The following is a 16,837-nucleotide window of genomic DNA, read 5'->3' on the forward strand; positions in this document are numbered from 1 at the left end:
ATACCACATCTTTTATACAACTAGCAATTAACAAGGGGCTGATGCTATACCTTTTATAATGCAAGCAATTAATAAGGGACTGAAGCCACATCTTTTATTCAACTAGCAAGTAACTCATTAACCCCTGGTGCCGCGTTTACATGGCAGGAGGTAGTAGCCTACTGCCGAGCTCTGTAGCATCAAGGTCATGTATGATACACTAAAGTGGGTGGTATTATAGAAAGGTGGACAGATGTAGCTCTACAATTATACCAAATAATCTGGACATTTTAGTTGCACTACAAAATACAGAGAGAAAAACCTAATTATTTGGACCTGTTTTTTATCACCCAAAAATCGCCCATGGCAAGCAAAATAGAACTCCAACTTTTACCCTTCTGCTCATGCACGAGCAAAATAACCAATGGAAAATGATGTTTCTAACACAACTAGGCATTAGGCTAATTGAAAATCTCTTGGAAGTCAATGTATTAGAATGTATTTAGAAATAGCCCCCAAAATGTGTTTCCTACTTGCATTTCAGGCAGAAACTACAAAAACCTTCAGGGGTTAATGAATTAACAAGGGACTGATGCCACATCTTTTATTAAGCAAGAAATTTACAAGGGACTGATTCCATATCTCGTATACGACTATACCTTTGATAATAGAAGCAATTTACAAGATTCTTATTCTATATCATTTATAATACAAGCAATTAACAAGGGACAGATGCCATACCTTTTATAAGACTAGCTTGGTCTTCTAGGGGGAGATCAACAAATCCTGGTATCTGCTTGGCAAAGCTGACTAGTTTGGCAATTCCCTTTTCCAGAGATTTGCAAATTCCTTGCATCATTGTCAATCTGTCATCTATGTCCAATCCTGTGGAACGATAAAAGGAAAAATGCTCCTCTTTCGACAGATTAAGGTCTCCAAACATTTTCTTCTTTTGCTGGAACTCCTCCTAAATACCAGAATTTAATCAACAATTACATAGCTAGCTTCTTCAAAAGTGTTGGTAGTCTCCAAAAGCCATTGTAAACATGAATTATTATGCAGAAAATAAATTCTGAGTATACTAAGGTGATACTGACAATACAATGTTGACCCCTGTGAAAGCCATAAAACAGTTAAACAAGATTCTTTTCTGTTAAGATACTAAAGTAGGGGTATTACATGAGTATGGTGAATGCCCAAAACACACTGAATATCCACGATGTACATTAGCTGGGTACCATGAATTTTTTCACTATTGTATACTGCAGTATTTTTTAACATATGTAATATGGTATACCGTAATTATATTAGGTACAAAAGCTGGATTTTATCTGAATATCTTTCACAAAATCCCATTTGCCACCATGTTAGTACATTCATATATGTGATTAAAGTTCATAAATATAATTATATTTTTAATCTTTTAAATTAATTACTGACAAATACATATGGTTGCATCTTAAATCTAATTTTTGGATTCATTATTTCATGAATAATGAAGATATGATTTTAATATAATTAAATCTGTAACAAGATTACTTGGAATTTTCTGTACATTCTGCATTGACAGAAATTATGGATGAACCAGTACAATAAAAAGTATCATAGTACATACTGTCGGAAATAAATACCATGGTAAACTAGTAATACTGCACACCTCTAATGTACATAAATGAAATTTTGTGCAAAACCATTTTTTCTTCTTTCATTCACAATAATCTTGACTTCTGACCTCAAAAACCGGTAAAACCAATCCAGAGTTTGGTCCAGGTATGTTATGTGAAACTAATGTTATTTGTGTGGAAACCATTTTTTTTATTTATTTCAGTGACAGTGACCGTGACATCTGACCTCTAAAGTAATTGGCTTCTTCCTTACTCCAAGTGCATGATTTGGAACTGTTGCTATGGTGTGAAAACTATGAGCTTGATGCAAATTACTGTTGCTATGGTGTGAAAACTATAAGCTTGATGCAAATTACTGTTGCTATGGTGTGAAAACTATGAACTTTAACCTAAACCAGACAAATGTTAAATGTATCTTTCTATAGGGGAAAACTAATTTAATTATGTAATATTTACCCACCATTAATGCATTGCCTTCCTTTTCCACGACTCAAATTCCCCAATCCAAGCTAATTGTTTCTTCTTCCACTTAGTACTGGAGGGACAGAATTGAAAAGGACATTATCCCAATCTGACCCCATTGTCAAGAGCCAACACACAGAATATCCTCTTCTGACTTATAGATTATAGGACATCAGAGCAAGGTGGGAGGAGAGAAGCTTTGCAATAGCAGCAGGTAAGTATTACATAATTAAAATTAGTTTTACTCCCCCTCCCACCAAACTACACTTTCACAGCAGGAGTACATTACCTGCAACTATTACATTGCTGAATTAACCATTTAGGAGGGCAGATGATGGCCTTCACAAATATGGTATAGAAAATTACTGTACTTGTCTTGTTCTTATGGTAGAAGAGTTCACAAATGCAAGCTGATAAAAGGTTGGGCCATCACTATAGGGCCCAATTAAAAAATATCTTCATTCTGATGTCCTAAAGACTGAATGTAACAAGAGAAGGTAGTGTGTGACCACCACAAGACAGCTCTAATAACTACATCCAAAGATCAGTGATTCAATCAAACCAAAGATGAAGCAATAACCTTAGTACCATGGGCTTTAATTACCATAAAAAAGGTCTGTCTCAGGGGCAGACTGATAGGTTCCACTGACAGTGAAGGCAACCCACCTGGAAAAAGTGGCTGTCAAAATATAAGATGAACCCTTGATAAGTTGGAAGACACACTTCTGACCCATCCTTTTCTGTTCCTTAACAAGCCAAAAAAGTCTTTAAAAGAAAAACCTATGACTTTTATTCTGGTCTTGAGGTCAGAAGATCTTCCTAATGGTTGACATGTCAACTCATTTTCTTTCAGGACAACCTAGACATCATAATTAATTTTTTTTTTATAGAAAAACTCGTGTCATTTCAGCTGTCAGTTTAGCAGAAGTAGTGATAACAAAGATTTTCAAAAATCCAGGTGGGCCATATTGGATGTCATATCTGCATCATATTCAATTAGGACCAACAAGGCTTAATAAGAGCTACATGTCACTACACCCATCCGTTCATAAGATGTAGTGACAACAAGGTTTTCAAGATTGTCATAGCGGCAGGTAAAATTGAGATCAAATCAGCACCATTTATATTTAGGAACAAATAGACATCATAAAAATGAATTTTAACATAAAGCCAGTCACTACAGTCCATCATTCAGTGATAAAAAAAAATTTGAAGATGGACACCATGTTGGCCAAATTGGATATCAAAACAGCAGTATTTTCATTTAGTACCAACTAGACACCATAGGACATCTTTTAGTGAAAACCCCATGTTGATATGACTATCTTGTCAGAAGGAGAAAGCAAGACTTTCAAGACAACCTCCATGTTGGCCATGCAGGATATCAGCTATGTACTAATATTCATTTAGAATCCACTAAGCATCATAAGAAGTCTTTTTGAAACACTCAACACAACCATCCATTCTGGAGTAGTGATGATAAGATTTTCAAGATGGACACCATCATGGCCATGTTGGATATCATTCAAGACCAACAAGAGATCAGCAGAAGTTTTTATATAAAAACTCAGGTAATATGACTATCCATTCAAGACCAACAATAGATCATCAGAATATGACTATCCATTCAAGACCAACAATAGATCATCAGAAGTTTTTACATCAAAACTCATGTAATATGACTATCCATTCAAGAAAAGTAACAATAAGATTTTCATTATCGCCATTCATTCAGAAGAAATAGAAATAACAAAGTTTTAAGATGGCCACCATAGCAGCCATACTGGATGTTCAAGGGGATCATTTTAGAACCAAGAAAAATTTGGGATGAATATGTCAGTCAAGTTTCATGGCCTTCCTTACCAAACATAATGAGAAGCAGCAATGAAAACCTTGTTCTAATGGAAAGCTGATGGACTGGCCACCACTTAATATCATTTGGTCCGTTACCAGTAAAACTAGAAAAGTGTGGTCATTAGGGCAGTTATCATAAGAAATAGAAAAAAAACAGGAGTCATAAAGAAAAAGTGGGCACGAATGGGAAAAGTAGGAATTGGGTTGCTGGATTGACTGCTTTCCAAACATATTACATAAATTTGTAATTTTTATCATGTGACAAAAACAGAAAACACTGTTTTATTTTACTGTGTTTCCAAACTTATACAGCCAAAACTAGAAAAGGTGTTCATAGAGAATTTCTCAAATGAATATAATTTCTTACATTGTACTGAATACTGTACAAATGATAACATTTATACAAGAAGGTGGATTATGTGCATGCATGACTGAATGACTGGCTGAAGGAGCTAACACATGTGATGGATTTGCATACCAAGCTATAATGTCTCCCCACTTTATCTGACTTGCCATAGCTTCCACATAGGATCTTTATGTCACTGACAATGTCTTTACTGCCAGAAAAGTGATACTTCTCTTTAAGACTGGATTTGAATGTCACTGACAATAATGGCTTCAAGGTGATACTTCTCTTTAAGACTGGATTTGAATGTCACTGACAATAATGGCTTCAAGGTGATACTTCTCTTTAAGACTGGATTTGAATGTCACTGACAAAAATGGCTTCAAGGTGATACTTCTCTTTAAGAGGATCTTAATATCACTAACAGTTTTCTGTACCAGATAAGTGACAGCTCTGTTTAACATAGAATTTTAATGTCACTGACAATAATGTCTTCTTTACTCAAAAAGTGAAAGTCCCATTTAACTAAGGTTCTTTATGTCACAGATAATGTCCTCACTATCAGAAAAGTGACACAGTACAGATTACCAAATTCCCATTCAGTCTGGTGGACATAGAGAAGCAAGCTGTTAAGTGCCCACTATGAGCAGAGGATGTCCACACAGTCTGGTGGAAATCCTTCAAGTCTAGTGGAAATCCACTCAATCTGGTGAAAATCAATTACAGATTTTATTGCAACTGTAGTGGGTTTTATGGCATCACTACTTGGTTCTATTGTATCGCTCCACAAATCGACAAACCAAACAAACAGATGGGAGAAACCCAAATGCTGCAAACCTGACCATGGTGGTGTGTAATTTCATACTTTTGTCTGTACAAACTACATAGTTGTAAAATATCTTGTGGTATTTATCAGTGGCCTAGCTAGGGTATCATATAGCTGAATGCACATAACGCAGATAAAAAATACACGATTTTACATTGCTTGAATATTTTCCCATCCCTGTCCATGACATAACAAAGATGTACCTATTAATATATACAGAAGTAGTATTTTGCTGTTCTGAATCAAGCGGTACCTTCAATGTTCTTTCCCAAAAAATGATATTTCATAAGTGCTTTCTATACTGGTTATTAATTTGTCATAGTTTACCTTCTTTTCCCATATAATTTCCATCACTTCCTTTCAAGAATTACTGAAAGCAGTCATACAAATAAAACTCAGAAAAAGATAAATACATGTACAATCACTGGAACATTACGGCATAAGTTTGTATTTCAAAAGAATAATGTGGCATCATAAATTAAAATAAAAAAGGTTACACAATCTATGCTATGGAAAGGTTCTTCTGTACCTTTACCCTAAAAGTCTGAAAATAACATTGTTTATGAGGGTCAATGCATGAAATTGTGTACAGTGTGCTGATATGTCCACTGTATTCACTTGTCCACTCTATCATTGACCACTCATGTCATGAATTAAGTGATTTCATTGAAAATAAAAATTACTTTCAGTCATCATTCTTTTGTGACTCTGCATGCATCACCAGGCACTGGCCAAGGAGTGACATTCTAACCTTGAAGTCAGCTACTACATCTTTTACTGTAGTTTTCTGCCTAGAACCAGCAGAAGTCAGTCAGGAGAGTCCCCTCCATACGTCTTTCTCCCCCAGAAAACAACCCATTTCTCACATTTTTTATTTTAGTAACTGAATTAAACCCACAAATACTTACCAGTGACTTATTTTTTTCTTTTGTTTCTCTAAAAGCAGGATATAATTAAAATTACTATCATGGAACTTGTTATAATTTTGAATCACCTTAATTTTCTCATGATTGTTTTCTCAGAAATTGATATTTCATCTCTCACCATACAAGAAACAGAATGCTTTTTAGTAGGGCAATTTGTGAATGTTTTCATGTATATACATGTACCGTTCTGCATCAACTGGTAACTTCAATTCTGTTTCTCAGTAAATGATATTTCATAAAAACGCTTCCTGTACTGGTTATAAATTCGTCAGTTTCCCTTTAATGTTCATAATTTTTCCAAAACCTACTTTAATATACTTTAATACAATTACTGAAAGTAGCATAGAAAAGCCTTTATTCATAGACTTATAAATGTATGCTAATTTCTAAATGCACCAAATCTGTCAACACAACTGAAGGCTGCTCTCTATCAGTGCCTGTTCATACCATAAACAAAGTGATCTTTATGGAAAAGATTTCTTTCCTTATCAGGAAGGTGTTGAGTTTCAATGTTAGTTTTTAACACCAGTGCCTCGAAACAAACATTAACTTCTCACTGAAAATGAGTTTTGATGTTTTTGGAAAAACGAATTTCGGACTTGCAATACGAACTGAGAAACAAAATAAGATTAAGTTGTTATATTCACTAAAGTTTGGTTTCAAGCAGCATATAAACAGACCATATACAATCAAAATTCTCCCCTTTAATCTTTCAATACAGATCACATAAGTGTATCACAGCATATAAACAAACCAAATACAATCAAAATTCGCTCCTTTATTCTTTCAATACAGAACATGTAAGTGTATCGCAGCAGCACAAAGTTACGACTTCTTACAAAAACAATACTGCAATACAAAGGCTTTCTATCTTTATTTTTAATGCATCTTTCTTTGTAATGAAATGTGTTTATTATATGCAAAACTGAGGATAGATTATGCACCATAACTTTCAATCACCATTATTCTTAGCTTTTACACTAACTATGAAACAGTCACTGATAATGAAATTTTGCATTTTTGACATGTGCTGCAATTATCTTCATTTTGGAATTTGTTAGCAGACAAAATTTGGAAATAAAATTCTGATTCCACTTTTTATTTAAATTAAGTAAATAAAAATTGCTGCTTTGCAATTCATTTTGTATTTAACAAGAATTAGTTAATATAATTAACTGTATTATTAGCCTGCTATCATTGTGCATTTTTCATTTTATCATTATCTATTTGTGCATTTTTCATGTTATTATTATCTCTTGTCAAATCCAATTAAAATTAACATGAACAAACTTACAGCTTCAGAAATTTAATAAAATGAAAGTCAAATCAGTAAGCATTACTGTTATAATCACATTAAAGATATTAATTACTTACTGTTTAATTGCATCGATTAAATGGGCTGATACAGTAATAATATAAAATGTTATTATGTTTCTATTTTTTTCATGTGAAGAACTTGTGTAATTAACTAAACAATAGCAGGTTGCTTGAGACTCACTGTGCAGTACTTCCAATGCCAAACAATTATAGCTTTTTATCTTGATTTTATTTTATAATCTATGTCAGTGTTTTTACAAAGACAAGGAAATTACAGTCAAGGGGTCTCATTGGGAGACAAATAATGTAAAACCATTGATGGGGATTTCCTTGTCTCTGTGAAAACCCCAACACCCAATGCATATTCTGTTAGTCTTCAAAACCAGAAGGGTGATAGCTCTGTCTAACAGAGGATCCTGATGTCATGGACAATAATGTCTTCACTACCAGAAGAGCAATACCTCTCTTTGGCTATGTTTACAGAGGCAATACAATGCACAAGACTTACGTAATATTTTCGCTGTAAGTCTGCAACATTCTGTGGGTTTGCAAGATGCGGCAAATCACCCAATGTTATCTCTCTGTGATATTTCGTAAGCATCTGGATGATTTTGTCTAGTTCCTCTTCTGTATCTGCATCCTCTGACTGATTACTGGCTGTACCCTGAAGCTTCTTGATCTCCACAATGTCTTTGGTCCTCTTCTCATGTGTGTAACGCCCAGTTTTGATGGCTGAAATACGACAATGTTTGGATTTATCATCTCCCAACTGATCTTGATCATGACTATTTAGGTAACTTATTTATTTTGCGTTTTAAATCAGTGTCAATTTTTTTTATTTATGTTTTAAGATCACATTTTTTGCTGTTCTTCAAAAGGCAACTTTTTTTTATGAATACCCAAAGCACCCAGAACTTGTACAATATTTTAGGGAGGAGAGGAAGATTAATCTTTTTTGTTGGGTTTATAAATAAGTGGTTTGTAGAGCTCAAAACAAAAATATCTGGTACCCTAGGAATACAGGTAAAAATTTACCCTATGGGAATACTTTAATCTGGGCTAATGCACTAATGAATCCAAGAAATACAGTTATACATCTGTAAGTAAAACATCAATCTTCCAAATACATGGCAAAGATTGTCCCAAGCTTGAAGCTTTTCTTTTGCCTGCAAAACCTTCAAAACTCCAATTATTTATCATCATAAAGTCTATACCTATGTTAGTACAAATAAGCTTAACATTTTCGAAGTCAGAAAAATAACATTTTCAGAGTCACTAGTCCAAGAAAAGTGCTTTGTTTCTATTTCAAATCAATAAGGCATGCACTCATTTTTATACTTGAATCAATTTATCTAAAATTTACCTTGCCATTCATACCATCTGGCCTTCTGAATGCTTGGACCTCTATTCATCTATTCCTTTACATCCTGTGATACTGCAGTAAGTGGTCATTGACAATTGTCCAGTATGCCAAGTTCTATAACTGCTTTAACATGTATTGGGCTAATCAACCAAATTATCCGCCCATCAAAAGACTTAAAAAATTTAAAAATACAGGTATGATTAATATGTAGTGTTTAAAGTGACCATGTGTTTACACAATCAAAATACTCAAGCATATAACACCATTTGATTTCAATCCACATAGTCGATGTAATGAAACTATTGAAAGGCACTTTACAGAAATAAACAGTTCATTTATGAACAAAATGTTGTATTAGGGTTTGTTTATGTCCATCAATACCATAGTCTTGCTTGTTCAGTCAGAGGCATTTTGAATAAATAAATATCCTTCCTTTTTAATTTATTTTGAGCTTTTTATTTATTTCATTTATCTCTCAGTGCTAAATTGTCAGAGATAAAACAAAAAGAAAATTGCATTTTGTATTGAAATTCACTCTTTTTTAATTCAACTTTGTATTCTGTCATTGTGATATTTAATCTTGAAATGCTGCTGAATATGGGGTTGACCAGTATGGCCATTTTTGCTATCATCAGCCTTTATTGCCATAGCTAGAGCTGGGAGTCAGCCATATTGGGTTTCCAACATAGCCTGTATATTAAAACAATCAACTGTTAAACTTCCTTGATGAATGCAACATTAGAACTTGATGGAATGCTTGTTCCAGGGCCTACTGTGCCAGTTATATTTAGTTTAACAACCATTTATGTCATGCTAAAGTACCCAGAAATGTAACAGTTGCCTACCTGAAGAACAGTCAGCTGTCACAACAAGCAGTATGAGACCTTTATTGGCAGTACGACTTATGTTGTGACAAGCACTTTAAGGGTTAACAGTTAAATAAAATTTGTATACTGCACAGAGTTCACTTTTATATGTCCAACTTTGAACTGATTTGCTTGAGTTTTTGTGCATCACTACTTTCCAAGTGCATAAATTTGTAAACATTTTGTGTTATTCATGCATTCTCATGCTCTGGCAACCTTTCTGACAATGCTGCTAAATGTTCAGCTGATCAAGATCCATATATACCTCATTTAAAGATCCATATATACCTCATTTAGAGATTGATACATACCTCATTTAGAGATCCATACATACCTCATTTAGAGATCCATATATACCTCATTTAGAGATCCATACATACCTCATATAGAGATTGATACATACCTCATTTAGAGATCTATATATACCTCATTTAGAGATCCATACATACCTCATTTAGAGATCCATACATACCTCATTTAGAGATCTATATATATCTCATTTAGAGATCCATACATACCTCATTTAGAGATCCATACATACCTCATTTAGAGATCCAAACATACCTATTTAGAGATCCATACATACTTCATTTAAAGAACCATACATACCTTCTTTAGAGATCCATACATACCTCATTTAGAGACCCATACATACTTCATTTAACGATCCATATATACCTCGTTTAGAGATCCATACATACCTCATTTAGAGACCCATACATACTTCATTTAACGACCCATATATACCTCGTTTAGAGATCCATACATACCTCATTTAGAGATCCATACAAACCTCATTTAGAGATCCATACATACTTCATTTAAAGATCCATACATACCTTCTTTAGAGATCTATACATACCTCATTTAGAGGTATTTAGAGCTAAAAGTTAAAGCATGAATGAAAAATCTTCTCAGTTACAAGATTATATAGTTTTCTACTTGACCTCAGGTCACAATTAGCATTTTCTAAAAATAACTATTACCTATTGGAAAATAACCTTCTAGAATGATCCTGATGTTTATAAAATTAAAATGTTAGTTATTGTTAGATACCTTTTACTAAAATTAAAACACTGATCCAGGGCTATGTCAGGTACACCGGGTAATTTCCAATAATCTTAATCTATACCCAAATAAACATATTTAGTTCTACTAATAATGACCCTGATATTAAGCCAATCACAAACAGAATATTTTGGCTATGTATTAGTTGTTCACAGAATAAAAGAAAAAAATTAATTCTGGTTAAGCAGAAATGAACTCAGGTTTTGATAAGGTCAAGTCCGACATATAATATTACATTACAATAGCATGTAATGAAATATAAAAATAAAAACAAACAACCATAAAAGCAATGTAAAATCAATATACATAACAAAAGAAGAAAGGTCAATAAATATTCAAAACATTCCCCCAATTTTTGTAGCCAGAAAATCCATAAGTAGAGACATACTCAAACTGATATGTTATGTCCAATAAACATAATTTTATCCCTTCCTGGTTTTATTCCCAAAAATAATATTCCTTTAGAGTCTTCTGAACTGATTTTTAATATTGATTAAGAGGCTTATTTTCCCTTTTGTCTTCAACACGTATCTCTTGCAAGATGCCATTTTTAAAAAAAATCCTATTATCAACAGTTTCATTATACAGTTGCTATGCATGAACAAATATTTGCAGTTTGAAGCATCTGAGGTACTACTGTAAAGCCATGGGTATGGATAACGTATGTTTTGGCCATTGCTTCCAAACAAATATTTAAAAGCAGCTGGTGACAGAGATTCCTCGTTCAGCTGGCTGAAAGAGGCCACTGAACTCATTAACCCCTGGAGGTTTTTGACATTTTCGCCTGAAATGTGAGTCAGAAACACATTTTGGGGGCTATTTCTGAATACATCCTAAAACATCAACTTCCAAGAGATTTTCCATTAGCCTAATGCCTAGTTGTGTTAGAAACATAATTTTCCATTGGTTATTTTGCTCGCGCATGAGCGGAAGGGTAAAAGTTAGAGTTCTTTTCTTTATTTTTTTTTGGCTTAAAGGACCCATCAGTTTTGTATTGAGACCACTCTCTATTTAAAATGCCCACCATATCCTACTTTTTTGCAAAGGTTCACCTGTCTGTGTGCAGTTCAGACCAGTCTGCCTTAGATATGAAGCCAAAAAGTCTAAAATCTGGACACAAAATTGGATTCTGACCACGGGCGAATTTTGGGTGGAAAAAAAAAACAGGTCCAAAATATTTCGTTTTTGCCATCTGTATTTTGTACTGCAACTAGAACTTCCAGATTATCTGGTATCACTGTAGAGCTACATCTGTCTACCTTTCTATTATACCACCCATTTTAGTGCATCATACATGACCTTGACGCTACAGAGCTCGGCAGTAGACTACTACCTCCTGCCACGTAAATGCGGCACCAAGGGTTAATGAGTTAAGAAATGTCATCATGCAAGACTATTGTAAGTAAAGACCTAGCCTTTAGTTGTAAGCCCTCAAGTGTTTTAACTTGAAGGCACGCCATGTACCTGTGAAAATATCCACTCATGCCACTCCTGTCTCCAAAGTGAGAGGCTTAAGGGACCAGAAAGGGGTGTAAACCCTACAGCTAACTGCAGAGACCAAAGGTTTCAATTCAGATGTGGGACAGACCACCCTTTACACTGTCTATCAAACTACTGGCCCTTAAAAACCTTTAGAAAGCTCGTTAACCATTGCAGAGTAAGGGAGATACAAGGAATCACTGCAAGAGAGAGTTCCTCCAATCTTGTTAAAAATCTTGTACATGAATCATCTCTTTTTCCTCTGCTGCTTTGATCATATTTTTATGGTTCCCTTTAACAATCTTATAAGGAACGACCACTGTGTTTCAAACATCTAAGTACTTTTAATTTTCTGTACATATGCATCAAACTACAAATAACAGAGTCCAGATTTTCTAATGTATAATGCACTAGCAGACAGGGTTCAGTGCCATTTGTTCTCTTCTGCTGGGCAAGAATTTAAAGAATAGCACAGACACTGACCTGCTGGGCAAGAATTTAAAGAATAGCACATACACTGACCTGCTGGGCAATAATTTAAAGAATAGCACAGACAGTGACCTGCTGGGCAAGAATTTAAAGAATAGCACAGACAATGAACTGCTGGGCAAGAATTTATTTGTAGATCTGAATCTGCATAACTTTATAGTTATCCCTGATTATAATGCTAAACACAGGAGCCATAGAATATACCATTTTTATAATATTGTCAACTTATAATGAAGTTCACGATATCTATAATTCTACTAATAAATAATGAAAAGGACTCCATGACCATACCCATCTTCTAAGCATCATAATCAAGAGACTTATTGTCTTGCATGACAACAAATAGTATGGATTCTTTCAAGCATGCTTTCTAGCTACTTACCATCTTTGGACATGCCAACAGCAATACAACTGTTGTATCTGCACAAGTATGGATTCTCTGAAGCATGCATTCTAGCTACTTACCATCTTTGGACATGCCAACAGCAATACACTTGTTGTATCTGCACATGGGACAGCTATTCCTTTTGCCTGGAGCTATCAAACAGTCATTATTCTTTCCAACACACTTATAATCTATTTTCATCTTTTTCAGGCTACGGCGGAAGAAACCCTTGCAAAAGAAATGCAGCTATATAGCAAGCATTGCATAGGGAAATAGAGAAGCCTGTACTGGGAAAGCAGTCAGGGCAATTAATCCTTTAAATGATTTTGTGGAATGATAGAAATAAATTTATTCACAGTCTCATCAATTTATAATGCACAATAAATTTAACTGCAAAATTATTGAAGTTACACTGCTGAAACCAAAGACAGCAGGATGTGCAATCAGGGCCCATATGTCTTTCAAAGTAATATTATTTTGAATTCAAACACGCAAATATATACGTCATCACAGTGTTGAACTTCCACCAAAATGGACCAACAAAAGGTAATATATACCACTGCTTGCTAACTATATCTTGAAAACTTCAGACCTTTCTTGTTTTCAACTTCTTTATCACAACTTGTTATTTTTAATTATGTACAATGCTGCTGCGTGCAAATGTTTCCTAGAGCACAAGAAAGGAGTTGAAACCCAAGGGTACCATGTCTTTACCATACACAGTCTAATGAAGGTATAAAAACAGTGAAAAAAGGAAGTGACATAATTATTTAAAAATATGGAAAACGTAAAATTCTACATAAGACAAAAACCTAGGTGACAATTTTATGCCAGCTAGTGTTCCTGACTTGTGAAGAATATCACCAGTGTTCCTTACTTGTGAAGAATACCACCCAGTACTCTTGCCTTGTAAAGAATATCACCCAGTGTTATTGCCTTGTAAAGAATATCACCCAGTGTTATTGCCTTGTAAAGAATATCACCAGTGTTATTGCCTTGTAAAGAATGTCACCCAGTGTTATTGCCTTGTAAAGAATATCACCAGTGTTATTGCCTTGTAAAGAATATCACCCAGTGTTATTGCCTTGTAAAGAATATCACCCAGTGTTATTGCCTTGTAAAGAATATCACCCAGTGTTATTGCCTTGTAAAGAATATCACCCAGTGTTATTGCCTTGTAAAGAATATCACCCAGTGTTATTGCCTTGTAAAGAATATCACCCAGTGTTTTTGCCTTGTAAAGAATATCACCAGTGTTATTGCCTTGTAAAGAATATCACCCAGTGTTATTGCCTTGTAAAGAATATCACCAGTGTTATTGCCTTGTAAAGAATATCACCCAGTGTTATTGCCTTGTAAAGAATATCACCCAGTGTTATTGCCTTGTAAAGAATATCACCCAGTGTTTTTGCCTTGTAAAGAATATCACCAGTGTTATTGCCTTGTAAAGAATATCACCCAGTGTTATTGCCTTGTAAAGAATATCACCCAGTGTTATTGCCTTGTAAAGAATACCACCCAGTACTCTTGCCTTGTAAAGAATATCACCCAGTGTTATTGCCTTGTAAAGAATATCACCCAGTGTTATTGCCTTGTAAAGAATATCACCCAGTATTCTTGCCTTGTAAAGAATATCACCCAGTGTTATTGCCTTGTAAAGAATATCACCCAGTGTTATTGCCTTGTAAAGAATATCACCAGTGTTATTGCCTTGTAAAGAATATCACCCAGTGTTATTGCCTTGTAAAGAATATCACCCAGTGTTATTGCCTTGTAAAGAATATCACCAGTGTTATTGCCTTGTAAAGAATATCACCCAGTGTTATTGCCTTGTAAAGAATATCACCCAGTGTTACTGCCTTGTAAAGAATATCACCAGTGTTATTGCCTTGTAAAGAATATCACCCAGTGTTATTGCCTTGTAAAGAATATCACCCAGTGTTATTGCCTTGTAAAGAATATCACCCAGTGTTATTGCCTTGTAAAGAATATCACCCAGTGTTATTGCCTTGTAAAGAATATCACCCAGTGTTATTGCCTTGTAAAGAATATCACCCAGTGTCATTGCCTTGTAAAGAATATCACCAGTGTTATTGCCTTGTAAAGAATATCACCCAGTGTTATTGCCTTGTAAAGAATATCACCCAGTGTTATTGCCTTGTAAAGAATATCACCCAGTGGTATTGCCTTGTAAAGAATATCACCCAGTGTTATTGCCTTGTAAAGAATATCACCAGTGTTATTGCCTTGTAAAGAATATCACCAGTGTTATTGCCTTGTAAAGAATATCACCCAGTGTTATTGCCTTGTAAAGAATATCACCCAGTGTTATTGCCTTGTAAAGAATATCACCAGTGTTATTGCCTTGTAAAGAATGTCACCCAGTGTTATTGCCTTGTAAAGAATATCACCCAGTGTTATTGCCTTGTAAAGAATATCACCCAGTGTTATTGCCTTGTAAAGAATATCACCAGTGTTATTGCCTTGTAAAGAATATCACCCAGTGTTATTGCCTTGTAAAGAATATCACCCAGTGTTATTGCCTTGTAAAGAATATCACCAGTGTTATTGCCTTGTAAAGAATATCACCAGTGTTATTGCCTTGTAAAGAATATCACCCAGTGTTATTGCCTTGTAAAGAATATCACCAGTGTTATTGCCTTGTAAAGAATGTCACCCAGTGTTATTGCCTTGTAAAGAATATCACCTAGTGTTATTGCCTTGTAAAGAATATCACCCAGTGTTATTGCCTTGTAAAGAATATCACCCAGTGTTATTGCCTTGTAAAGAATATCACCTAGTGTTATTGCCTTGTAAAGAATATCACCCAGTGTTATTGCCTTGTAAAGAATATCACCCAGTGTTATTGCCTTGTAAAGAATACCACCCAGTGTTATTGCCTTGTAAAGAATACCACCCAGTGTTATTGCCTTGTAAAGAATATCACCTAGTGTTATTGCCTTGTAAAGAATATCACCAGTGTTATTGCCTTGTAAAGAATATCACCTAGTGTTATTGCCTTGTGATGAATATCACTCATTGTTATAGCCTTAAGAAGAACACTGCACATAAAACTTATTGTACAGAAATTTCTATTACCTATACAGATTTTATTTACCTTGCATGCCTCACAGGTGTTCACCCCATAATGAAACCCTGATGCCCTCTCTCCACAGATCCTGCATGGGGGAAGGGTGGGAGTTGTACTTGTTACTTTTTTCATTTGAGCACTGTCAGGACTTCTTCGACTATCATCATGCTGAGACGAGACTGGTTCTAGCTTTATCAGTTTATTTGACCTCTCACCACTACTGTCAAAACTTACATTTTCAATGTCAATTTCTGACTGTAAGCTAGCATGGAGCAATTCCTCATTCCTCTGTTTTGTTAAGGCCCCAACTGCTTGATTTTCTTGTCTTTCTTTTGCAATCTGCTGCTGCTTTTGAATCTGAGAATTTATCCTTTGGAAAAGTGGTGAATCTTGAAACAGTTCTAATTTTACCATCTCTTCCAGGTCATTGTCAGAATCATCTGTGCTACTGGAGCTGACTGATAATGGCAAATTCAGATAATCAAAACCTGCATGCTTTTGGTACATTTCCATCATCTCAAGTCTAGTTAAATCTAAATTCTGTCTCCCTAGATTGGGATTTGAAGCTGTAGAAGGATTTGGTAGTGTTTGATCACTTTGTTGACCAGTGTTATTCTGTGATGAAACAACTTTAGCCATATTGACTGGGACAGGGACTAATAACTTTATCAGTAAGCTTCCTTATCTAGTTAGTTCAACACAAAACCACTTCAATATCAATACATACACCTGTACCTAATTCTGCATCTGAAAAATAGTGA

At 34.7% G+C, this 16,837-nt stretch overlaps 1 protein-coding gene across 1 annotated transcript in view; it reads right to left on the bottom strand.

Moving 5' to 3' along the window:
• LOC149784887 (vitamin D3 receptor-like) overlaps positions 1-16,837 on the bottom strand; it is a 38,420-nt gene that overhangs the window by 12,269 nt on the left and 9,314 nt on the right. Inside the window, exons 2-5 of the mRNA XM_089978466.1 lie at positions 16,104-16,823; positions 13,066-13,213; positions 7,844-8,067; positions 721-946 (exon numbers count right to left, since the gene is read on the bottom strand). Of these exons, the coding sequence (XP_089834592.1) occupies positions 721-946; positions 7,844-8,067; positions 13,066-13,213; positions 16,104-16,715 (1,210 nt within the window). The 5' untranslated portion in view covers positions 16,716-16,823. The remainder of the gene's footprint in view (positions 1-720; positions 947-7,843; positions 8,068-13,065; positions 13,214-16,103; positions 16,824-16,837) is intronic.

The sequence above is a fragment of the Sinohyriopsis cumingii genome, chromosome 13 (genome assembly GCF_028554795.1).
Source record: "Sinohyriopsis cumingii isolate HCF-2022 chromosome 13, ASM2855479v2, whole genome shotgun sequence".
NCBI lineage: Eukaryota > Metazoa > Mollusca > Bivalvia > Unionida > Unionidae > Sinohyriopsis > Sinohyriopsis cumingii.